This window comes from Antedon bifida, chromosome 1, assembly GCF_963402885.1.
Source record: "Antedon bifida chromosome 1, ecAntBifi1.1, whole genome shotgun sequence".
In the NCBI taxonomy this organism is placed as follows: Eukaryota; Metazoa; Echinodermata; class Crinoidea; order Comatulida; family Antedonidae; genus Antedon; species Antedon bifida.
This window is the reverse complement of record NC_136226.1, coordinates 30955889-30981360: the sequence shown is the minus strand read 5'-3', so window position 1 is coordinate 30981360 and position 25472 is coordinate 30955889. Positions and strand designations below refer to the sequence as shown.

General features: G+C 34.1%; 3 protein-coding genes and 1 long non-coding RNA gene across 4 annotated transcripts in view; 2 read left to right on the top strand and 2 right to left on the bottom strand.

Moving 5' to 3' along the window:
• LOC144850261 (uncharacterized) overlaps positions 1-25472 on the bottom strand; it is a 121706-nt gene that overhangs the window by 38820 nt on the left and 57414 nt on the right. The gene's annotated exons all lie outside the window — the stretch shown is intronic.
• LOC144850023 (deoxyribose-phosphate aldolase-like) lies at positions 30-4369 on the top strand. Its single transcript, XM_078707189.1, has 8 exons — positions 30-77; positions 433-530; positions 1003-1150; positions 1462-1560; positions 1704-1838; positions 2167-2295; positions 2898-3010; positions 3349-4369. Exons 1-8 carry the CDS (start codon positions 47-49, stop codon positions 3553-3555), a joined length of 960 nt encoding a protein of 319 aa, XP_078563315.1. The 5' UTR covers positions 30-46; the 3' UTR covers positions 3556-4369.
• LOC144858786 (uncharacterized) lies at positions 5478-10212 on the bottom strand. Its single transcript, XM_078714934.1, has 2 exons — positions 10167-10212; positions 5478-8341 (listed from the first exon to the last, which is right to left on the bottom strand). The coding sequence occupies exons 1-2, from the start codon at positions 10210-10212 to the stop codon at positions 5802-5804; spliced, it is 2586 nt and encodes an 861-aa protein (XP_078571060.1). The 3' UTR covers positions 5478-5801.
• LOC144849910 (BTB/POZ domain-containing protein 10-like) lies at positions 13386-24411 on the top strand. The gene is made up of 9 exons (XM_078707030.1): positions 13386-13501; positions 16222-16345; positions 18066-18386; positions 18960-19056; positions 19665-19785; positions 20617-20714; positions 20855-20954; positions 21141-21305; positions 21609-24411. The coding sequence occupies exons 2-9, from the start codon at positions 16242-16244 to the stop codon at positions 21842-21844; spliced, it is 1242 nt and encodes a 413-aa protein (XP_078563156.1). The 5' UTR covers positions 13386-13501; positions 16222-16241; the 3' UTR covers positions 21845-24411.

Here is a 25472-nt window from a genome sequence, read left to right as displayed (position 1 = left end):
TAGAGGGCAGCATTGAGATTGCACACCTGGGCCAAAAAAAAACAACATGGCAGAGAGAAATCCTGGAATCGTGCTCGGTAGGTGGTTCTAAACTAAGATTTAGACTTAAAATATGAATACAATAGACTTTTTGTTAAATTATGCTATTGATAATTTATGCTATCTTATGTCTATATGTAAATCTTCCGCATAAATTTGTTAATATTGAAGTAACTGGAGCCTAGCCCTAGCCTACCTGTTCTGTCTGGATGGAAGCTAGCTTAACTACTAAGTATGCGGGCAAAAATCTATTATTAAGTGGGTCGGATGTGTGGGTCGGTTCGCCCCGGTGGCACTATTCTATAAAAGTTAACATTTATTGAAATTTGTGACTCATTTTTCTTTTATATACAATACTCTGCTATTTTATTGTCAATGATTTCTTTATTTCAGATCTTGATTGGCTGAATAATGTTCGTATTAACAAACCAGCAGTATTCAAGCGAGCAGAAGAACTTAAAACAAGGAGAAGTGTAAAGAAAAATTACCAGGTAACATTCAATGCTAACTAAAAGAGAAAAATAATCACAACAAAACACCAAATGAACAATAATACATAAGAATTAATTAAAACATCCACTCCATTCCCCCAAAGATTAAAAGAAAATTCTTCAATTACTAATTAGTTACTCTGTGATTTGAATGTTAGCAATTATAATTATGTTTTCTTGATCAATCAAATCATACTACATACTACACAAAATTAATAATTTGTGGCAATGACAATTTTTAAGTATTAAGCTCTGTCTACACTATCAAACTTTATGTGACAAAAACATGTGATGTGCCCATATATGGACATGATGATGTCATATCACTACCATATTTAAGCACATCACACTTTTTTGTCAAACTAGTTTGATAGTGTAGACAGAGCTTTAGTGTATATATATACACATCAGGAAGCATGTATATAAATGTATTTTGTGACAATGACAATTAGAATTGAGTATCTATTTCCAGATAGCATGGATGTTAAGAGCTGTTACGTGCATCGATCTTACAACTCTGTCAGGAGATGACACGTTCACTAACGTCCAGAGGCTTTGCTTCAAAGCTAAATATCCAATCAGGGAAGATCTATTAAAGGCAGTAAACATGCATGATAAAGGTAGGTAATCTAGTTTGTGTTTCACAACAAAATTATTCTTGTTTCAAATTGAAATTAAGTTTTTAGGCTAAAAACCAAAAGGACCACTATGAATGTAATCTTATTGGGATTAATCATTTTTACATTAATTACTAGGCTGTATGATCAACCGTCTACACTATCAAACTAGTTTGACAAAAAAGTGTGATGTGCCCAAATATGGTAGACATCATCATGTCTATGGGCACATCACATGTTTTTGTCACATAAAGTTTGATAGTGTAGACAGAGCTTTAGCTAGCTACTAATCAGTTTTTGTTGTGTTTTATTAGGTATTACAACAGGTGCTATATGTGTATATCCATCCAGGGTATGTGATGCTGTGAAGGCATTGAAGGAGGCTGGTGCTCCACACATTCCTGTTGCCTCAGGTACTCGCCATTATTACAATGCTACGGAAATGGGTGTATGACAGCATGTAATAGACAAGTGCTCTGTCAGCACTGCCTTGAATAAACCTTATTAATACAAGTGTTGTTATAATATTTTAAATCTATATGACTTGTTCTTTTAGTTGCAACTGGGTTTCCAGCTGGTCAGACTCACTTTAAGATTCGCTTGGCAGAAATTAAGTTAGCTGTAGAAGATGGTGCTACTGAGATTGACATCGTCATCAACAGAGCATATGCACTAGGTGGAAATTGGCAAGGTACTGTTGTCTCCTCTTTTTGCTCCCCATTGACCCTTGACCCCTGGTGTGGAAATGGAGAAAAGCACAAAGGTTAAGCTCTGTCTATAATAATATAAAAGTTTATGAAGATGACTGATTCAGAAAGGCATCTCCATGTCTAAAGCTCTGTCTACACTAAGAAAGTTTATGTGACAAAAAATTGTGATGTGCCCATATTTGGGCGCATCACATTTTTTGTCAAACTAGTTTGATAGTGAGCTTTACATTACATGATTACATGACAAACGCAAACTATATAGTGTCACCTAGTTGTTATAACATGACTATAAACTGTCTTTATTTTTAGGTGTATATGATGAGTTAAAGGCATTCCGTGATGCCTGCGGTCCTGCTCACATGAAATCTATCCTAGCTACTGGTGAACTTGGATCATTGACAAATGTTTACAAAGCCAGTCTGGTAGCCATGATGGCCGGTAAGTTAGATGGTGTTCATTCATTCATATCATTTATTTTTCATATTATACAAAATAAAACAAGTTGATCAAACTTAAAATGAAATAGTATAAAATGGAGGGATGTCACCGGTGAAACACAATGCTTTTGAATGGCTATAAATAGAAATACAAAGTAAATGAAAGAAAAAAGTTAAGATAAATGGCAGGATGTCATCAATGAGTGCGTAAATATTGGAAAGTAACACAACAAAAATAACAGACCGAGGAAATTATGATTCTGGTTTCAATTTAATAAGTTTTAACTTCACCACCTGAAGCACCACTTTAAAAAAAAAATCTTATTTCACTGCTGATGAAAAGACAAGTTCCAAAGGTTTATATTTTACGATAAACTTTATACCCTTTAGTAAGTTTTAACTTTATGTGTTCGTTATTTTTAACAATAAGCTCCAGTGGTTGTGATTTAGACTCATGAGTACAACTTTGCCGGTTCCACTCTCATCTGTATTTTCTTAAGCTCTGTTTGATAGTATAGACAGAGCTTAAGACAAAATATTTATTTATAAAGTGATTCATATACAATGTATGGCAATGTGTTTATTAACTTTTGTTGTTTTTAGGTTCTGATTTTATCAAAACATCAACTGGAAAGGAAGGGGTGAATGCAATTTTACCAGTTGGTCTTGTTATGGTCAGAGCTATCAGAGAATATTATAAACGCACAGGATTTAAGGTACACTATCATTTGTTAAACACTTTGCAGTGGCCCTGTATTTTGACTTTAACCCCATTACGAGTTGATTGTGGTTTAAGTTGAGTAGCAGTGGCCATATTCAACAATCACACTTTTAAAGTGAGATATTTCCCTTAGTATTTCACTTAAGTGATTTTCGTTTATTATGTCTCAAGATTTTTTATTTCTGATGATTAATATAGAACTGAAATAATAGCTTGAAAGGGGGAAAAGTTTTGATTACCCATATCACCTCCCCCACCCTCAATTTCGCAAATTGTAATACAAAATATAGGACATTAAGCTCAGCGAGTGAATTTGACATTTTATTTTTGTAGGTTGGTTTCAAACCAGCTGGTGGCATCCGTACTGCCAAGGATTCCTGCGTCTGGCTGTCACTGATGAAAGAGGAACTTGGAGAGGAGTGGATGAAGCCTAACCTGTTCCGTATTGGTGCAAGTTCTCTACTGGGTGATATAGAGCGACAGATGTATCATAGCGTGACAGGCCGATACGCTGCATCCTTTGAGTTTGCCATGGCTTGATGATGGAATTTTAATAAACCCATTTGGTATAGTGCTTCCATATATTTATATTTACTCATCAAACCATGTGTATTTAGTAAGAATTTATTTTATTTATTAATAGGCACTACATGGTGCTTGGATTGTTCTTTTGGGATGGTTTGATAGTGTGTGTTTATATTAAGCTCTGTCTACACTATTATGTGACAAAAAAAATGTGATGTGCCCATATATGGACATATCACTATCATCTCACTCACTACTTGAGTATACCACTACCATATTTGGGCACATCACATTTTTTTGTCAAACTAGTTTTATAGTGTAGACAGAGCTTTAGTTTAAAATCAAATTCAGGCTGTGGAATGCATCCATACACTTGATGGTGTACAAAAAAAAATAACTTTATATTTCCATTCAGGATCAACTGTGACATACAATCATTAGGTTTTAATTTGTTTGTAAACAATATTATATTTTAAAACTGTATATTATAGCAGCTGAATTCTGAATATGGTATTATTTTGCATACATTATTTATACTATGTATAGCAGTCCATGCCCTCTGGTGATTGGTCAGTTTGGAAATCCACCTCAGTTTGACAATCCACCCTATAGTGATTGGTCAGTTTAACAATGATTTGTAATTGGTCATTATTTTCATTCCTAATAAAGTAATATAGCTTTAAATATACGGGTACACTTATTGGATAAAAATAAATCATAATTGTCAAACATAAATTTTATTTATTTCTCAATACACAAATTAATTGCTACAACAGGGCCTACTTTCCTCAAATTATGACTGTATCATAATATTAAACTTTACATTATACAATCATCAATGATAGATTAATAAATAAAAATGATTTTAATCATTAAATAGATATAAATAATATTATTTGTACTACTTATTACATCAATTTACAACTTAGGCTCTGTCTACACTATCAAACGAGTTTGACCAAAAAAAGTGTGATGTTCCAAATATGGTAGTGATATGCCCAAATATGGTAGTGATATGACATCATCATGTCCATATATGGGTGCATCACATTTGTTTGTCACATAAAGTTTGATAGTGTACACAGAGCTTAACATTTCTAGTATATACCTTTTTATAATAATATACCAATAATGTTTATACGAATACTATAACTACTACTTTTACAGTTCTGTACATGGACGGAGATTCTGATAAGAGATCTCACTTTTCAAACTGGAAGACAATATTCATGAATATTCATTAACCTAAAACCACAACATTAATTAACCTTTGACTTCAAACAATATATTAGATTCACGAGGGAGTTTATTGTAATGTCAGTATTTTGTATATCAAACATGCATCACAGCAATGGTGCTGAAAAACGGTAAACCAGATTACCATACTACACAGGGATACCACACAATAAGGGGATACCTTTGAGTGGAAATGTTTCATAATGATTGGTTCCCACTAGAGACGCAACGTAAGGAGGTAACGCAACGTAAGATAAGCTTGGTTCCCACTACAGACGCAACGTAAGGAGGTAACGCAACGTAAGATAAGCTTGGTTCCCACTAGACTTTCCCCAAGTCTGTATTCATTGTCTTTTTATTTATTTGTTTTTATTTCGATTTTTGTCTGAAAATCCAAGCTCAAGTAGTATACGTATGAAACGCCATATGTGCCAAAATATTTATCTTTTTACTAATATTAAAACAAAACTCCGTCTGGAACCCAGACTAGGTTCCCACTAGACACGCAACGTAAGTAATTTGACCAATCAATGTAATGGATTATTCGAACAATCGCTTGTGATTGGTCAACTTACTTGCGTTGCGTCTTCGTCCTTGTGTTGCGTCTCTAGTGAGAACCAAGCTTTAGTTGGTCGACACGCTTGCGTTGCGTTTACGTCCTAGTGGGAACCAAGCTTAAAGATGGTTGGTTGTAGAGTTAAATTATGTTTTAGGCCTAAATTATGTTTTGACTCATGTACGTTTCACGGAAAAGTGTAGATTGGTGTTTCCCAGAGATGTCCCACAGGAGTGTATTTGTATATGCTGCCTTTAGAATTTCAATGGAGACATAAATACAACACATTGCGTACTAATCCTCGGCTTGTTCGGAATTTCAATAATTGATGATGTATTTTTAGTTTTTACATCATTTATTTTGTGACTAACAGCGTGGTTAGCAGATTTAGCCAATGTATGCTGATCATCATTGTACCGCCGACAAGGAGACAATTCCAATGTCTTCACCGAAGGCTGAAGATGAGGCATCAATACTGGGCATACTCATAATCATAGTTCTGGCCTGTATCGATGTCTTTGACAGAAAAGTTGTCTTGCCCTGAAATTCCATCAACTGAATGATTACTGCAGTAATCCAGCGTAACAGGTGGCGGATTAGGAACTGCAAAAGAGAGTGAAGAATCGAATCGTAGGCCTACTTCAGCATTCCATGTAACGCGTTTTTTGTCGTTTTCCACCGTTTTAACCTGTCTTTCGTCGTCGGCATCTCTACTAGGCCTAAATAAAACTGTTTCTGTTACTACAACCGCTTTCTCCTTTTGTATAGTTTTTGGAAACATTTCTTTTTGGTCACACATTGTTACAGGACTGTTTTGACGAGTTTTATTGACTACCTGAGGATAAACTTTACAACATTTTGTATCTTTTATAAGGTTTTCTTCAGGTAATCTTAATTTATTTACCTTTTTGGATTCCAAGTTGCTTTCTTGATGAACTATTTTGTTTTTAATAGTAGCGTGTTTCGTGTTTACTTTTGCCTTTAATTTCGTATTGTCTGATGATAAGGGCAGTTTAAATTGTTTAAAAGTACTGTATTTCAATGGACAAAGTTCGACCCTGTGCGTTTTATTTGTAAGTACTTTCTGTGTGTGAACATTGTGGCGCTTTTCTTTCTCTAGAATAAAATCAAACATCGGATAGATTGACCGAATTTGGTCACGGTCTTTCTGTAAAAAGTCGGCAGGAAGTTTGTCTACCAAACTTAAGTTTTTAGTGGTGACAAATTGTCTGTTCCGCGCATATAATCTTTCCAACTCCGGTGGTAAAGTGTTGTTACTACAGGTTCTTTCTGCCTCCGGTGGTATAATGTTACTACTACAGATTCCGTTTGTCTCCGGTGGTAAAGTGTTGTTACTACAGGTTCTTTCTGCCTCCGGTGGTATAATGTTACTACTACAGATTCCGTTTATCTCCGGTGGTAAAGTGTTGTTACTACAGATTCCGTTTGTCTCCGGTGGTAAAGTGTTGTTACTACAGATTCCGTTTGTCTCCGGTGGTATAATGTTACTACTACAGATTCCGTTTGTCTCCGGTGGTAAAGTGTTGTTACTACAGGTTCTTTCTGCCTCCGGTGGTATAATGTTACTACTACAGATTCCGTTTGTCTCCGGTGGTAAAGTGTTGTTACTACAGGTTCTTTCTGCCTCCGGTGGTATAATGTTACTACTACAGATTCCGTTTGTCTCCGGTGGTATAATGTTACTACTACAGATTCCGTTTGTCTCCGGTGGTAAAGTGTTGCTACTACAGATTCCGTTTGTCTCCGGTGGTATAATGTTACTACTACAGATTCCGTTTGTCTCCGGTGGTAAAGTGTTGCTACTACAGATTCCGTTTGTCTCCGGTGGTATAATGTTACTACTACAGATTCCGTTTGTCTCCGGTGGTAAAGTGTTGCTACTACAGATTCCGTTTGTCTCCGGTGGTAAAGTGTTGCTACTACAGATTCCGTTTGTCTCCTCCGGTGGTAAAATATTGTTACAACAAATTCCGTTTGACCCCGGTGGTATAGTGTTACTTATACGGATTTTGTCGATGTTTGACGATTTTTCCTCTACTGTTACTTCGTCCGACACTCTTGATTCATTTGATGTTTGCTCCGACATTATTGGTATTCCTCTCTTTTCGTTTGGGTGATAAAATCGAAATTTATGCGCTATTTCAGACATTATTTGAAGATATTCTGTATAAGATATTTTACCGGTTCTTACCAACATTTGATATTTTAACATGGCAGTTTTCTTGTCAACCTGTCTTGCTGTTTTTATAACCTCAATATCATCCAGTTTGTTCAGTCGTTGTTTGTGTTTACTTGTTTGGTTTATTTTATAATCGGTAGAAACTGTTTCTTGTTTTTGAATTGTACTGCGGACTTCTGGTGCCTTTGAGGTTGGTTTTTCAATAAGAGATGGTTGTGGCTGGCCTTTATCAGTATTTTTCGTTTTAAATTCACTCACTTTCGTCTTATGAATTCCCTTTTCATTAGGCTTACTCTTACAACCTTGAATAATTTCCCAATCGTTTCCCAACTGGTCGGTGATCTCCATAACTTTCGGCAACTTCAGCTGACTTTGTACCTCTGTTTCAACAACGCAACCAAGTGGTTTATTTTCATGCCTCTTTGGAACACTGTTGCTACTTAAATTGCTGGTGTTCCGAATACAGTTTGATGGTATGTTTATTCTACGCAGACAACTTACGTCTCTTATTGGCGGGAGTGTTCTTTGATAATCAGACGACTTCCATCTACGTTTGTTACGAAGACATGTATTGTACACAGCCGGGTTACTCAACGCAATCAGTTCGTGCGCAGAAAATGTACGAGTGCGTGCGCGTGTTTGTTTACGTAACGCGTTGTTGATACTATTTGTGAAATGTTGGAGGAACAGACCCGGATGACGCGCAGACGTCTGATTGGTTAAGTACACTGATTTACGTTCTAGAGGTTGCTTCCATTCTTCTGGCGAATCTTTATGTGAACTGAAATTGAAAAGAAGAATGTTTTCATCTAGTTTATTGATTTTTTGGTAATTTAATCAGATGTTTATAAATCACAATAAAACATATACACATTTACATTCAGTGGACCGTGGAGTGGAGTAGAATTTCCAAACAATCTCTACTGAATTATACGATATATTTTTCACGTACAAAATATTTCGCATGTAAGAAATTGTTATGGCTTAATTTGCACTAAACACGGTAAGCATCCATAGCTTGGAAATAGGCCATAGCTGTTATTTCTGCAAACAGTTATTTAAAACAAATCATTAATTAGAAAAAAAAGATTCATAGCACAATATTAAAAGTGTTTGAGACGTATCTATGGATTGTATATTTGAGACATGTTCAACGTATCAGCCGCATCAACCCCATTCCCCAACCAAATTTCTTGTGTTATAACCCGTCTCTACAGCAGAAAAGAAATGTTCTGCGTTGAAATAGGAGAAACAGACACACTAGACTTTGACCCATATAATAATAATCATAGAAATGCATATATATAATTAGGATATGAAATCATTAGAATAGCTAATATTGTCATGGAGTAAATTGTCACCAATTTACATAAATTTAATTTTCGCTGTGTGATTCGTCGTACTAAGAACGCAACTCAATTGATAATCAGAAATAATTATGTCCTGTTTGCATTTTATACATAATAAGTTTTACTCAAACAAACGACTTGTGGTTAGCTTTCATCGAAGGGCACAAGTCCGATCAATAAGGCTAGTTATAACCGAATGATCACGAATGAAGGCAGCATAATAGAATGATCAATATTATACGCTGTACCTGTTATATAGTCTTGTAAGGCTGTGAATCTCATTAATACATTATTATTTCACGATGGATAGAGCAAGGACAGTATATATAACATATAACTGTACTTTGTTGGATGTTGAAGCTTATAAAAAAAGGCCCATCTAAATACAGAAATGTTGTAGGCCGTCTGCTTAATTCAGCTCGGCTAGGGCGGGAAAACTTGTCATATTTATACAGATGATGGTTTTATCCAGATGAATTAATCATTTTTGATCATAAAAAGAAAAATTGTATTTAAAGGAGTCATTTCTAAAAGAATCTGAAATTAACTTAATTAAGTTTATACATAATGAAATGGTGGATGATAGGTGCAATGGTATATAGGCCTATATCGCATAACAGATCATAATTATGCGCGCGCGTATAGTGTGAACGAAGCTTTAACCACAACCTTAATACAGATAAAATAAAAAGAACAAAAAAGAAACGTAAAATATCTTAAGCTCTGTCTACACTATCAAACTAGTTTGACAAAATAAAGTGTGATGTGCTCAAATATGGTAGTGATATGACATCATATAGCCTAACATCACATTTTTGTTGTCACATAAAAGACAAGGCTTTATACCATATTATATTATAAATGAATAGCACTTCTCACGGAATTCACATTCGTTTTAAGTTTACCAGTAAACTGAGATCTGATATTGTTCACTATACCAATTTATTTTTACCACCATACAAGACAATTTTACTGTTAGTTGAAGGTATCTATACTTACAACTTGTTTGGTCAGCAGTAGCATGTTCCATGCTCAAAATAAAGTAGTTTTCTCTTTTTCTCGTCGTTTTACAACCATGATGGATGTTCAATCCCAATTCATCAGAGTTTTTAATATAATATTTATTGTAAACGTTACTTTTGAACCACGTTTCTAGAATGAGTTTTAAATTATTATACACATTATACTTTACGTTTCTAGACTGATACTTCACGTTTCTAGACTGATGCCGTACGCCTGGGGTGTGGTGGCTTCTTTTAATATTTTGACTTTTAACAATTTGTACCCTCTCCATCTTCTTCATCTTCTTCCTCCTCACCTTCTTCTTCCATCATTCAATTTTGAAGAAACTTACTGATTCAATCGCGAAACTATAATATACAACACCTGTATCAATTGTGACTTAACAAAAACGAACTAATTACGAACTAAACGCTGTCAAATTCGACCAAAACGTTCCTACTTATTCTGTTTTTCTATGATACTAATAGGTTGATATTCATGTGAATAGTTATGAAGTGTTTAAGAGAATAATAGTAACTATGGCGACATGACGCTCCGGTAATAGTCAGCGTACAGTCAATTAAAGAACACAGAAATGGCACGTGATTTTGATTGAAATTCTATGAATGCTGGCTGTTATATTGGTCAAAATGGATGCTAGAATAAATACGGTTGAGTTACGCCGGAGGTGAATATCATTACCGTAATATTACAATAGAAATTATAATAATTATTATGCTTATTATAGTATTGACCTCCTATTGACCTGACAAAATAAATGGCTCTGATTGTGCACCTATAGGGCTTATTTATTGTGTAAAATGATTGATAATAATAAATAATAATTCAGGTATATTGTCCAAAAAAGACGAAAAATGCCACAAATAGCAAGAAGGCAGAAACCGTAACATTTTACAATATAAAACTTAAAATTCATAAGAAATAACCACTAAATGACACTAAAATAGGATTTTTTCCTATATGTTATAGCTCTATGCAGAAGACTGGCTATAATGTACGCTTAACAGTGCATTTAACATAATTTGGGAACATTATGAATAGCTTTTGAGATTTACATACGTACTTCAACTTTATTTGTGTACTACTACACTGCCAGATTAAGAAACTAATTTTCAAATCAGGGAAGAGTGAGAATTTTACTCTTCCCTGCTCACACTTACTTAGACTGGACTTAAATTAAAAAGTGCAGGTGCTAAAAGCAGAAGAGAATATACTTTACAATATCCATTAACAAATGAATTGTCTGATGAGGCGAGACAACTAAATCGTAATTACAAAGGTTTAGTTGACAATTACGCCGACAAAACTGTTAATTGTAATATAAACCATCTTTTTGTTAAAAATACGGCATTTCCAGTTTAATCACCATAATGCGAATTCCCATGTAGAAACAAACTCAAGAAGCCGATACAGAAGAAGATCATTCTTATATAAGCAAGCAAGCTCTCAATTCGCTGCACATTATTACCCTGGTCATTTTTAGTCGCGTGCAAACGCGACTCTATAGATCACTATGTCGGTCGGTTGGTCGGTCAGTAAACACTAACTCAAATTTGAGCACGCGACTGCAGCAGTCATGTATATGGCCTTGTTTGGATCAAACACGTATGGAAACATACTCACATAAAGCAGCTAGTAATCAGCTCAAAGTGAATCAGAAAAACAACATGTATAATAAAACGAAGAGCAAAAATTATAACAGTCAATTATAACGAAATGAGAAAAACTTGCCAATTTTGAATTAATAAAATTAAAAAGTGTATGTGAGGAAAAAAATATTGAGTTCAAATAAAAAAAAATTGGTAGATTTTTAAAAATGATGGAAGAACAACGAATGTACTGAGAGATCCCAACGAAAACTTATCGTAACATAGGTAGATATAAATGACCCATAAAGAGGTAGCAGTATCATTTTTTGGACAAATTGGCGAAAAATTGTTCATACGATAACAACAAGGTACTTACCCATTGAATATCATGACCATCAAAACTGTCGTCAGCCAGCCACCTGCACTGACCACCTGTCTTGGTATATTTAACAGCAATCGACTGGCACCGTGTGGGCTTTAACATCTGCAATGTCTCCTTTGTTATAGCAACACACTATTATAATCCTTCCTGTTATTGTATCTTGTTCAGCTATTACCTGCCCTTCTTTATCGATCACATTGTTTTCAAGTTGTTTTATTTAGATCACCTTTCAATGATACCTGTTCACACTGAGGTAGATATTGTTCAATAGGCCTACTCACGTCTCTTCAAGTTGTTTTATTTAGATCACCTTTCAATGATACCTGTTCACACTGAGGTAGACATTGTTCAATAGGCCTACTCACTTCTCTTCAAGTTGTTTTATTTAGATCACCTTTCAATGATACCTGTTCACACTGAGGTAGACATTGTTCAATAGGCCTACTCACGTCTCTTCAAGTTGTTTTATTTAGATCACCTTTCAATGATACCTGTTCACACTGAGGTAGATATTGTTCAATAGGCCTACTCACTTCTCTTCAAGTTGTTTTATTTAGATCACCTTTCAATGATACCTGTTCACACTGAGGTAGACATTGTTCAATAGGCCTACTCACTTCTCTTCAAGTTGTTTTATTTAGATCACCTTTCAATGATACCTGTTTACACTGAGGTAGATATTGTTCAATAGGCCTACTCACGTCTCTTTGACAGGGTTCACTTATTGTAACAACAAAACAAAGGAATTGTAATTTTCAATATCAATGCCAATCAATGTTTATCAATATATAGCTGAGGCCTATAGTACATGATTAAAGACCCGAGACTGGTAGCAAAGATTACCATCTTGTCATTTTTGTATTTTGTAAATCCTGTATATGCATTTTAATCTGTATATTTTTACTGTACTGTGTATTTTACTTCGTGTTTTAACATTTTACTGATTTTATTCTATTTTTATATTAAGTTGCCATGAGAAAAACCAATTTCAAATCTTTCGTTGAACTATTTGACAATAAAGTTATCTTGTATCTTGTATCACCGCATATAATATCTTTGCTTTGTTTTATTTCATTAGGTCTCTAGGTAAGTTACTTAAGCTCCTGTCTACACTATCAAACTTTATGTGACAAAAAAATGTGCCCATATATGGACATGAAGATGTCATATCACTACCATATTTGGGCATATCACTATATCATATTTGGGCACATCTAGTTTTATATTGTAGACAGGGCTTTATATCAAGAAGAAATTAATTTCTCCATGTTTTATTAATTGTATATTGGTCATCATAAGCGCCATTTGTTTCAATATCAATGGTGTTGCATATAAGATTTACATTTATTGCAATACTACAACAACATAATATTTTCATATTATTTATTAGTAGGCTACGCAATACATACAGTGTTCAATTTAATTCAGAAGAAGTAATAGAGAGATAGAGATGAAGACTACACTGAGCGCGAGAGCGGCGATAGTTTTGTAATATTGGAAAACTTGGTGGCGCTGTTTGGATTACAACAAAAATTGAAATAAAGAACAAGAAGTGGTGGTTGGGCAGGCTGAGAGGCCGTCGAATTTCGTTCATTTTGACCATTTCGTAAAGATAAAAGATAAAAAGTAAGTTGTTTATAAATTAAGTAACTTGTTAACTACTTGATAATGCTTTTATAAACATACATGTGTGTTATTTTTGACATTTTTAACCGATTGAATTGTACACCTTTCGGTCAGGAGGCCTGGGCTTTTAGCTTAGGCCTCTCATCGCCGCCGTACCACCTGCTTGGCCGAACTTAACTTGCTATAGCCTAGGCTAGGTAGGCTGATGAGTCACAGTCGGACTTGACCTACTTTACTGCGAGTAGGCCTAGCCATGCCATCTTAATTTAAAATACTGTACCTTCTAGAGGCTAGCTTATAATAATTACTAATTCATATTTTTAGGCCAAAACATAGGCCTAGCCTAATTATTAACAATAATATAATAGGCTAGAATGATTTATTCTCATTCATTAATTCATTCTTCTAATTGAATTTAAAGGCTTAGGCCTAGGCCCTAAGTATTAGGCCTAATTATTAGTATTATTATTAGGCCTAAACTTGTCTTAAATTTCATTAATAGAAAACCATTCATGAACATGTAATGTATCTAAATACTGTATGTACACCTTGGCCTGTGTATTTATTGTTTATTAAAGTTTTTCTTGATGTAAATTTCATTTTAGTTATGAATCACTAGGCTACACTACAGTAAATTATTTTATTTATTCTTGATTCATAATCTGGTATTTGTTAAAACCCCTTGTTATTATTGGAGTATGACAATGTTGGTAAATTAGTGAACCGTAACAACTAACTTGCACTCCACCCTGTGCGCAATTATTTCTCTGTTGCCTGAGGCAATAAAGCCACAGCGTTGTAATGCATGGCTTGATATTGATTAAGAATATATTATACTTTCGTTCGGCAGATAAAATTCATAAAACGGTTATTATTTGATTAAAATATGTTAATCTTGGATACATATTAGAAAACTGACTACTGTAAATTGTCCTTGCTCTTATCTTAAATTAATTTAAAGATTATAAAGTATCTTGTTTTCTTAAGCTCTATCTACACTATCAAACTAGTTTGACAAAAAAAGTGTGATGTGCCTAAATATGGTTGTGATATGCCTAAATATGGTTGTGATATGCCTTAATATGGTAGTGATATGCCTAAATATGGAAGTGATATGACATCATTGTGTTGTCACATAAAATCTGATAGTGTAGACAGCTTTATAAAGTGTACAGTACGTATTCAATAACTTGTTAAGGTTTGGTTTGCTATGGGTTTTTGTAGGTTTTGCAGAGATTTGTGGTGTTTAGCAATCCTTTATTCTAAACCAACAAGTATAAAATTTAATAAATATGACAATTTAAATATTTAATCTGCTCTGTTGTTGTTTCACACAGCAATGGTTTCACACAGATATGCTTAATTTAGCTTTAGACATTATGCCTCAGATTTATTATTTTTCAATTGCTGACACAATGCTACAAACAGCTATCGTACTGTACACTGTAAAGCTCTGTCCACACTATCAAACTTCAAGTGACAAAAAAAGAAGTACTTGTGTTAATATGACTCCCAATTTAAATTTGCTATTACAATTTATTATTTTCATCATTGACAATGGTGTTATTATTGAAGGCATGCATAACATACAAATTATACATATATATAAATATATATGATATAAAATGTATAAAAAATGAAATTTCTATGACTACTAATACCTTTCTTCTTACTTTGAGAAACTACAGTATTTTATTTTCTTGTTTTAGTGAGAACACTGAGACTTCCAATTTCTTTTTTTTTATTATTCATGTTATCACATCCATAGACAATGCTGTTATTATTAAAGGCAATAATACGCTTGTACAACACACACATTTCTATGATTCTACCTCAGTATTCAAGCGTAATTCAGTATACACGCATTTTGCCTGTTTCAGGCTGCTTTTATATTTCAAAATGAATAAAGCCAGTATACTGTAAATCCCTTTCATTGTGAATACCGTACTGTGTCAATATTTATTAAATTAGTATATTCAATTTATGCTAAAATGTACAGGGCTTGCTTTGCAGTATTTCTATTAGCTTGCTATGAGTTGGATATACAGTACATAAAACTGTAAAAGCTGTATAAATATATGAACCTTGTTTTGTATTGTTAAAAATGGCAAGTGTACTAATACAATGATTTACAGGTTACTAATGTAGTATTAAATGTACTGTACTTATTAATTAGCGTTATATGAAATACTATCTTAGTGACTATTCTAGCAAATCTCTCTTGGGATCATTATGAAGGCTTTTGCCACTGCATAATAGAATTGATCAATTCATTCAGTTCCATACATTTTAGAACTGCAGTACATTAAGTTTCTATAGCGATCAAAGTTTAAGAAATGCTTTTATGCTCTGTTTATAACTGTAATAACACTATCAAACTTTATGTGACAAAAAATGTGATGTGCCCATATTTGGACATGATGATGTGATATCAGTGATATCACATCATCATGTCCATATATGGGCACATCACATTTATAATCACTACTATATTTGGGTACAGTATATCACTACTGTACCATATTTGGACACATCACACTTTTTTTGTCAAATGACTTTAATAGTGTAGACAGAGCTTTAGAACAAACAAACACAAATTACCATAATATTAATATTCTGTAATTTGAAATATGTATTCTTTCTAGATAATTGCTGCAATTTCACTTGCACTTTCTGTTAATTATGATCTAACAATCTGGTATGTATTTATTTACTTTCAGAAACTGTTTGATTGAGTTCAATGGCAGAACGCTTCCCACAACCGTTTCATAGAAAATCTGTAGATAGTAGTGACTCCGACTCGGTCGAAAACGAGCCCATTCTAACGCCTCACCCACACAACAGGTAAAATTGTTTATATTGTTTAAGCAGAATGCCAAGTTCAGTCTTGTTAGCTCTGTCTACACTATCAAACTTTATGTGACAAAAACATGTGATGTGCCCATGGACATGATGATGTCATATCACTGGGGTAGCACTAACATTTCATTTTGTTTAGCCATTTGGCGAAAGTCAAAATATTTTTTTTAGTCAAATCAGTTTATCTATAGCCAAAATGGCTAAAGTCCAATTTTTTTATTTAGCCAAATGAATCGGTCATTAGCCAAAATTAAAAATTGTTGAAATATAATGGTAAAAACGTTTTACTTAATTTATCTATGTCAATAGGTCTATACACTGTTCCCTGAACGTTTTTGTAAGGCATTTGGGGAAAGAGAGCCATGCCTAAATCACTGTGTATATTTGATTTAAAAAACTAATTGTTGTTGTATTTAATTTTATATGATCAAAACAATTGTTCAAATTGTTTTTAATCATACAGCATTCATACAGTTATCAATTTAATAAGAAACATTTTACAGTTTTCTGAAATCCCCTGAACGCTATGTTATTTTTGTTTTTTACGCTTGGCTGGTGGCTTCCGTAACACGCGAAAATCCTAAGACTTTCACGGTCACCCACCGCCGCGCAGCGGGTGAATGTTTTTAAATTGGGTATGCTCAAGAGGTGCGAAAGTGCAGTAGCGCACGCCTAGGCCTACAAAATTATGTACGACGGTACGTCGTAGGTCTATATGCTAAAAATATTTCTAGCAAACGAACACTCGTATCGTTGTTGAACGTGCAGATAATATAGGCCAAAGCACAGGGAAAAGGCGTTTCTGTCGGGGGAGAAATTTATACCATCCCGGCTCGATTATTTATTACCTAACAACACAGAAGCCGCGCCGGCGACCGGCCTTGCTGTTTATATAGTCCGCAATAAATGCACGTGTGTGTTTAGCTAAATCCCCGTTAGACTCTACCATTTCCCGAATGTTGTTTTGTTTACTCTACTGACGCACTGCACGCACGAGGAAACTTTATTAAGGGTAAAATATGAAACTACATTATTGGAGCCTAAAATGCATAACGCATGAATATTGATTTCGATAAGATCATTCATTGAAGATACTATGTTTTTTTTTAATCTGAAAAGAACACCCTTATCGAAAAATAGACAATCCCGGTAAATAGCCGACCGTCGGCTGTCGAGTCGTCGATCGTTTGTGCAGCGCAACACGTGATAGTTTGGGTAGACTCCATCATCCATGTGTCGTGTAACGTCTGTTTCTCTGTGCAGTCTACCGCTGCTATCTCCATCATATTGAAAAAACAAAGAGACGCCTGGTACAACGAAACAAGTTGACGAAAATGGAGCTTGAAGTAAACAACATGATAACGAACAAAATAAATTTTTGAAGATCGAAAAATGGACCTTTTAGTTGAACTTTATGCTTTCGCCAAAATGATTATTTTATTATCTATTTTATCATATGTCATAGCCAAAATGGCTAAAGTAGTCGTTTTATTTTTCGCCAATCTGGAAACGTTTTCGCCCATGGCGACTTGGCGATCGGCCAGTGCGAGCCCAGTATCACTACCATATTTGGGCACAGAGTTATACTGTAGTATCATCAGACAAGATTGGAATCCAAATCCATAAGCATATTAAGCATCTTAACCGTCATATTCTTATTGTGATTTTTCTTTTTCTAAGTTTATTCATTTTGTTTGTTTCACAGATACTCCTTTACTTTTAATGTATCATATCGACAACAAAGACAAAACCAAGTATCCACTAGCCAATCTATGAATCCTGACGACAACCGTAACATGGCGCATTATGCCCCCAAGTCTGCCAGTCCCTCTGGACAGACGAAACCAAGATGTAGACTTCCGTCAAGTGAACGTGTAAAAGGTTCACGCAATTTGCCGCTTCAGAATAAGAATGATGCAAGCACTGTTGAAAAGCTTCCGGAACGTGTGACGTTGATTGTTGATAACACCAGCTTTGTTGTGGATCCAACATTGTTTGTTGCACAACCAAACACAATGCTAGGAAGGTAATACTTTTGTCTATTGTGTGCCTACTGTATCTTAATGTACCTGGACAAACTGATATAGACAGTGATAGTGCTGGCTCTTGAAATAGACTTCATCTGGTGACTGTTACTGTATGTTGCATTAGCTGAGTTAGGCTTGCCTTCCAAATTCCAGGATTTAATCGTGACTTAGTGCATGTCATCGGTTAGAAGGCGTTAGATCACAAGTTGAGAGCCATTTCCTGAAACTTTGTCTACACTATCAAGCTTTATGTGAGAAAGAAATGTGATGTGCCCATATATGGACATGATGATATCATATCACTACCATTTTTGGGCATATCACTACCATATTTAGGCACATCACACTTTATTTGTCAAACTAGCTTGATAGTGTAGACAGAGCTTAAGCCTAAATTGGTTTATATAAGTATCCATCATGTAATTGGTCAGTGCATTATAGACTGACTGACTAAGTCCATATTCAACCTCTACAATAAGCTTTGATGATTGATGTGCTGTTATTTTCTTTTTATTTGTTTTATATGGCTTGTAAATTGCTGAAATAAAGTTTATTGTTTTTTTTAAAAACAGAATGTTTAGTCAGAATCACAGCTTCAACAGGCCTAATGAGAAAGGAGAGTATGAGGTAGCTGAGGGCATGCCTGCTGAACTATTCTCATCCATCCTTGTAAGTAAAACCTTCAACTATTACATAGTTAGCTTTTCACAAAATGACTGTTTATCTCGAACCAAGAAAGTTACTGTATGTCTTTGCTCCTTTTTAGGGCTCCTCTAATGATATATTTATCCTTACATACTAAGATAAAAGCAATAGCAACATAATAGCAAACAGCAAAATAACAGTTATTGATCATGATGTTATTGCTAAAGCTCTGTCTACACTATCAAACTTTATGTGACATAAAAATGTGATGTGCCCATATATGGACATATGATGTCATATCACTACCATATTTGAGCATATCACTAGCATATTTGGGCACATCACATTTTTTTGTCAAACTAGTTTGATAGTGTAGACAGAGTAATACAGTATTTTTTTTTAGTTGTAAAAGCTTTTTTGCTTGTTTTGTGGTTGTCCCTGTTTCATTTCTTAGTTTTACAACGTTACAATTTTACTTTCGTGTCTCGTACTTGAAATATCAATACAATTGAGAGTTTCAAGTCTCATCTGAAATGTTTTTCCCAGAATGATTGACTAACTTTTCTTTTTTTTTTTAACATATCTTGCACAGCCCTTGTGTATTATTAAATCTTGTGTGTTTTATTTAATAGCAATATTACAAGAAAGGAATGATCAACTGTCCACCTAACATTCCAATCTCTGAACTGAGAGAGGCCTGTGATTACTTCCTGATTCCATTCAATGCCACAACAATCAAATGCAAGAACCTCAGTAAGTATGCAGTAGTGTGGAGTCTGAGGGAAGGGGGTCTGAGGTGGGTGGGGGGTGTCTCTGATCATACACTAGTGGGGTCTAAGGTGACAGGGGAGTCTGAGGTGGATGTCTGAATTGATCATTCAGTAGTGGGCCTAAAGAGGGTGGGGGTCTGAGGTGGGTTTCTGGTCATTCAAGTGGTAGGGTCTAAAGAGGGTGAGGGTCTGACGTGGGTGTCTAGTCATTAAGTAGTGGGGTGTGAGGGGTGGGTCTGAGCGGGGTGTCTGGTCATTCAGTAGTGGGCCTAAAGAGGGTGGGGGTTTGAGGTGGGTGTCTGATCAGTCAGTAGTGGGTGCCTTATCATTTTGGTTGCCGGTTATGAACACCTAAATTTAGGATTAACTAACCATCATATTTATTAAGAATAAAGGTTAGGGAGACTTTTACTCACAATTACCTAAGGGGGTTTTTCTTTTTTAGGTAAAAAAAAAAATGTTGGTCAAAATAAACATATTTTAAAATAGTTCTGAGAGTATTATACAGCTCTGTGGTTTTAGAGTTGAGGTTAAGTAAGATTAACTGTATTAAGTTCTGTCTACACTATCAAACTTTATGTGACAAAAAAATGTGATGTGCCCATATATGTACACGATGATATCATATCATTACCATATTTGGGCATATCACTACCATATTTGGGCATATCACTACCATATTTGGGCATATCACTACCATATTTGGGCACATCACTACCATATTTGGGTATATCACATAAAGTTTGATGGTGTAGACAAAGCTTAAGGCTCTTTTTGTTAAAAAAAAAACTTGTTCATTTTTGTTTGTTTGCAGGAAATCTGTTGCATGAGTTTTCCAATGATGGTGCTAGTAGAGAGTTTGAAAACTTTGTAGAAGAATATTTGTTGCCACAGATGTTACAGAGTGCTTATGTAAGTATTTGTAATATTTAATAGGATAAACAACATAATGAAAGTGGAGTGCTGAAGAGGGGCGAGTGTAAAACCTCTCTAACTCCAGAACCAAAAAAAACCAATTACAAGAAAAAGGTTATTATATTGTTTTATTTCAGCGTGGTGAAAGAGAATGCCATATTGTTATCCTTTTGGATGATGATGTGTTGGAGTGGGATGAACAGTATCCACCTCAGATGGGAGAGGAATACACACAGAGTAAGCACAAATTGTTTATACAGTCAACTCTTGTAATACATATATGAAATAAATAAAATATAAAAAAATTGTAAAAAAAATAAATAAAATAAAAATAAAAAAATAGAATAAAAATAAAATGAAGTTTGCGGCTGACCTATGTTTATACACTGCTACTATCATTGTTTTAAACTTTCTTTTCATCAGTTATATATAGCACACAGATGTACAGGTTCTTTAAGTATATTGAAAACAGAGAAGTTGCCAAGACTGTGATGAAAGAACGTGGCTTAAAGAAGATCAGGCTGGGGATAGAAGGCTATCCAACTTATAAGGAAAAGGTCAAACATAGGTCAGGAGGTCGCCCTGAAGGTTAGTATGTCCAAAATTATTCCATTATTACGGGGACACCTTTCAGTTGGAAATTTTCATTTCATTAAAAAGATTAAAGCTCTGTCTACACTATAAAACTTTATATGACAAAACATATATGCCCATATATGTACATGATGACACATCACACTTTTTTTGTCAAACTAGTTTGATAGTGTAAACAGAGCTTTAAAGAAAGAATTCTACTGTAGCCTTTCAATCTGGCCAAAATAACTACATATTTTACTTAGATCAAAGCAAAAATATTTACTCTCTAATGTATATATTTCGTTTTTGTTACAGTAATTTATAATTATGTGCAGCGGCCATTTATCCACATGTCATGGGAGAAAGAAGAGGCGCGTAGCAGGCACGTGGACTTCCAGTGCGTCAAGAGCAAATCAATTTCAAACTTATCCACGGCATCGGCTGAACTTCCCATCAATCCTGATCTAGCCAATGCACCAGAGGGCGTGGCAATGTTGTTACCTCCGCCGGCCGATCCGGAGAATCCAGAAGGGGAACAGGACGCGAGTTGATTTCCTTAGATGAAGTCGAGGAGTCGGTAGTAGATATGGTTCCATTCAATTTGTATGAATTGATTCAACTGTATTTTCCAATGAGGGTTATAAGTGTAATAGGATGAGGCACACCGAAGCTGTCGGACTGAGGTACATAATGTAAGGTTATCAATTTGGTTTCCAGAAGAGTTTGGAATTTTCAAAAGTATGTATGTAAGGGAATATAGCTGGTTGATGCGCTACCTTTTCAGGATAGACAGTGTGTGTCGATTCCTTCTCAATGTCTAACCATGGAGGTATAAAATAATACTTCCATGGTCTGTTAATCAATTTCAGCTATCTAACCAATCAGAACAAGTTGTTCAGTCATGTATATCATTTGACCTAACCAAGGAGTTGTTTTTATCTAAACATGAAGAAATCCTAACTTATTTTTCTATAATATAAATATTAAACTCTATGATTGAACCATCCTCATTATCTGACTGAGTATTTTATTCTGGTTGGTTGATTTTGTTATTGTGTAACAGTTTGGTAATGGGCGAAGTTAAACATAATGTCCATGGAAGAGTTTAGCCAATCAGAAGGCTGCGAAGAGTGTACAGGGGCGTGGAAAGGAAGCTGAACAAATATGTGCAAGTAGACCATTCCAAGTGCTAATGATATAAATGCTGCGAAGTTACAGTAGCTAGACTAATGCCTTAGTTAATGTTGCACTCACGTATTGTTGTTCACACTATCATGCTGCGGTAGATTGGTTATTTTGTAGCGTTTAGAGTCGTAAACTAAATATCCTAGCACGCACATTATTTGTTTAAAACATCAACATTAATCCGTTAGAAGATGTTTTTTAGCCTTGTCTACACTATCACTACACTAGAGCAAGATCCTCTATTAATGCTATTGTTCTATTGTTATATATTACCACTTTTTTTATTGTATTGTTTTTACCATTGATAGAAACTAATAACTGTTGAATTATCAAACTTTATGTGACAAAAACATGTGATGTGCCCATATATGGACATGATGATGTCATATCACTACCATATTTGGACACATCACTACCATATTTGGGCAACATCACACCTTTTTTGTCAAACTAGTTTGATAGTGTAGACAGAGCTTAAGATATTAGAGCCTGCACAATTTTCTGTTACCATTGTCGATATTGCTACTAAGGCATGACAATGTTTACAGTGCATATACAGAATTGCATAAATGTACAACAAAATAATTGTCAAAATTTCTTAATAAGTTCTGATTCTTATCTTACAATTTAATGCCAAAAATGGATCCAAACATGTTACGTTTATAAGTCGTTTCAAGGTGCCGATAGTTGTAAACACTAGTGTATACAACATGCATTAAAAAGTAGTACACATGTGGTGTTATTAACTTTACTGCTAGCTTGGTTGATTGCTATTTATATACAAATTTGGTTTATATAAGCCATTTCAACATTAATCTAAATTATTAAATAATTCCCCTAAAAAAGAATAAATATAAATCAAATTGAATCAATTGAAACATCTCATTGAATTATTAAATTTAGCAATCGAAAGCTGACAATTGTGATGAATATGTACAGTTGTATATAAATGTTATATTTATAATTTTTGTTTGTTTTATGGATTAATATATTATTATTATATATTACTGTCTTGGTGGTCAACCCAACTATTATTTATAAATTTGTTTATGAAAGGCACAGAAGTTGAATATTATTATGTGAATTCTTTCATAAATTAACATTTTGATTTAAAATTTAATTTAAAACTTGATCACATTTTTACCCTTTCAACATTATTAACAGATCCAATATCTACTGTAATAAAAAAGAAAAACCACCTTCGTTATTACGAATGTTCTTATTGAGATAAAAAATTAATTCTGCACACGCTCAGAAACATGTGAGCATGTGCAGAATGATCTTTTGACTTGATAAGTACGTACCTGCACGGTGTGTCGTAAAAACGAAAAGGTAGCAAATGTGTTATATTGTAGACTACAGTGTACTGTATCTATCACATGTATAATAAACCTATTTAAAGTTTGGAAATATGCCAAATGACCTTTGACCTGGCAGTTATATCAACAATATAAATACAGCTTTAATGTAAACATAGTTATTTGTATTCAAATTTAAATAAGCACAATTTTTTTTTGTAATTTATTTATTTATTTTTAATTTGTTCGAATTTAATTTTCATTACATTGCTATATTTGTATTGGTATAATTAAAGTCAACTCACTTTTTAAAATCTGAAATTTAGAAATGCTAAATTAAAATGTAAATATTAATAATTAAAACCAAAAAAGTAAATAACTAATAATATATAGGAATGATTTCAGTTGATTTGAAAACTTTGGGTATTACATAATATTTAGCTTTTGCTTCGCAAATGGATAGCAAATGCTCATTAGTTGTAGAACATTATTATGTTTTATTGATCTAATATTACTGTATTAATGAGGTTTTGGTTATTGTATATTTAAGTAGCCAAAGTTATTAATTGAATGAATTGTTAACAGTACTGGCATTACTATGAAAAAGCTAAATTATAATATTAAGCGATTGGCAACTAACTGTGTACTGTGTGTTATTTTGTTGTGTCACATCTTTTTATCATCGAAAATAGCGTGCGCGATGCATGGTGGGAAGGGTTTGGGAGCAAACGTCACGACTCGTACATACATGATTTGTTGTTTGTATGCATGCGTTGATACACTTGCACCCAAACCAATTCCCACCATGCATTGTGCAATGACTTTCCCCGAGAAAGCAAGCTTTTTGCGATGAACCTTATATTCACTGAATGATAACTGATTATATTTTTTAATGTAATTTCTGTAAGAAATTACGATTTTTATAGAGCTAATGAATCGTATAATGCCATATCTGATTATGAATAAGTGATCATAGAATATACCATCACAAATTCATCATAATTGCCTCAATTTCCACTTTTCTTTCTCTTATCCATCAATTTAAACTTGTCAACCAAAGCATATATTGTATTCACCTGCTTCGTTTCTCGTATATTTCCTGTTTTTTTAAATTATATTTTCAGGCTGACAGAAATATCGATGTTTAATATCCATCGATTTTTATCTATTTCCATACTGTATGTACTACTTGTACTTTTTGTGCACTCTCTCAACTGATTTCTCTGATAGGACTTGAAATTGATATAGCGCCCTCAATTTAATTCTAGAATACCGTATAGATCTTTGCCTGGCAGCATGAGAAAACAATACATTCTTTGCTGGAACTCGAAACGTCCGTCGTAATCCGTCAAATATATATAATATCATTATTATTACAATCATCAACATTCTTAAAATCATTATTTCTCGTCAAATTTATAATCATTATTATCACAATCATGTCAGTGTAATCATCGATAATATTCAGCAACATTTTTAAAATCATTATTTCTCTATCATGACATCATCACCGTCATCATCATATAATTGGTCTGTTGTTTTTTTTCAAAATATTCATCATTTTTCACTTCTACTTTCAGTTCATATTTGTAAGTTTACCACCAAAAAAAGGATAAAAGCAGAAATTAAATGCTAGTTTGAACTTTTATATTTTACCGACATTAATCTTAATTTTAAAATGTCCATTCATTTAATT

Coding starts and splice junctions, on each gene's coding strand:
- LOC144850023 (XM_078707189.1), top strand. CDS start 47: ATGGCAGAGAGAAATCCTGGAATCGTGCTCG. Junction 78..432: donor AAATCCTGGAATCGTGCTCG/GTAGGTGGTTCT, acceptor TCTTTATTTCAG/ATCTTGATTGGCTGAATAAT. Junction 531..1,002: donor GTGTAAAGAAAAATTACCAG/GTAACATTCAAT, acceptor ATCTATTTCCAG/ATAGCATGGATGTTAAGAGC.
- LOC144858786 (XM_078714934.1), bottom strand. CDS start 10,212: ATGGAAGAAGAAGGTGAGGAGGAAGAAGATGAAGAAGATGGAGAGG. Junction 8,342..10,166: donor AGATGAAGAAGATGGAGAGG/GTACAAATTGTT, acceptor TCAATAAACTAG/ATGAAAACATTCTTCTTTTC.
- LOC144849910 (XM_078707030.1), top strand. CDS start 16,242: ATGGCAGAACGCTTCCCACAACCGTTTCATAGAAAATCTGTAGATAGT. Junction 16,346..18,065: donor ACGCCTCACCCACACAACAG/GTAAAATTGTTT, acceptor TTTGTTTCACAG/ATACTCCTTTACTTTTAATG. Junction 20,715..20,854: donor AGATGTTACAGAGTGCTTAT/GTAAGTATTTGT, acceptor GTTTTATTTCAG/CGTGGTGAAAGAGAATGCCA.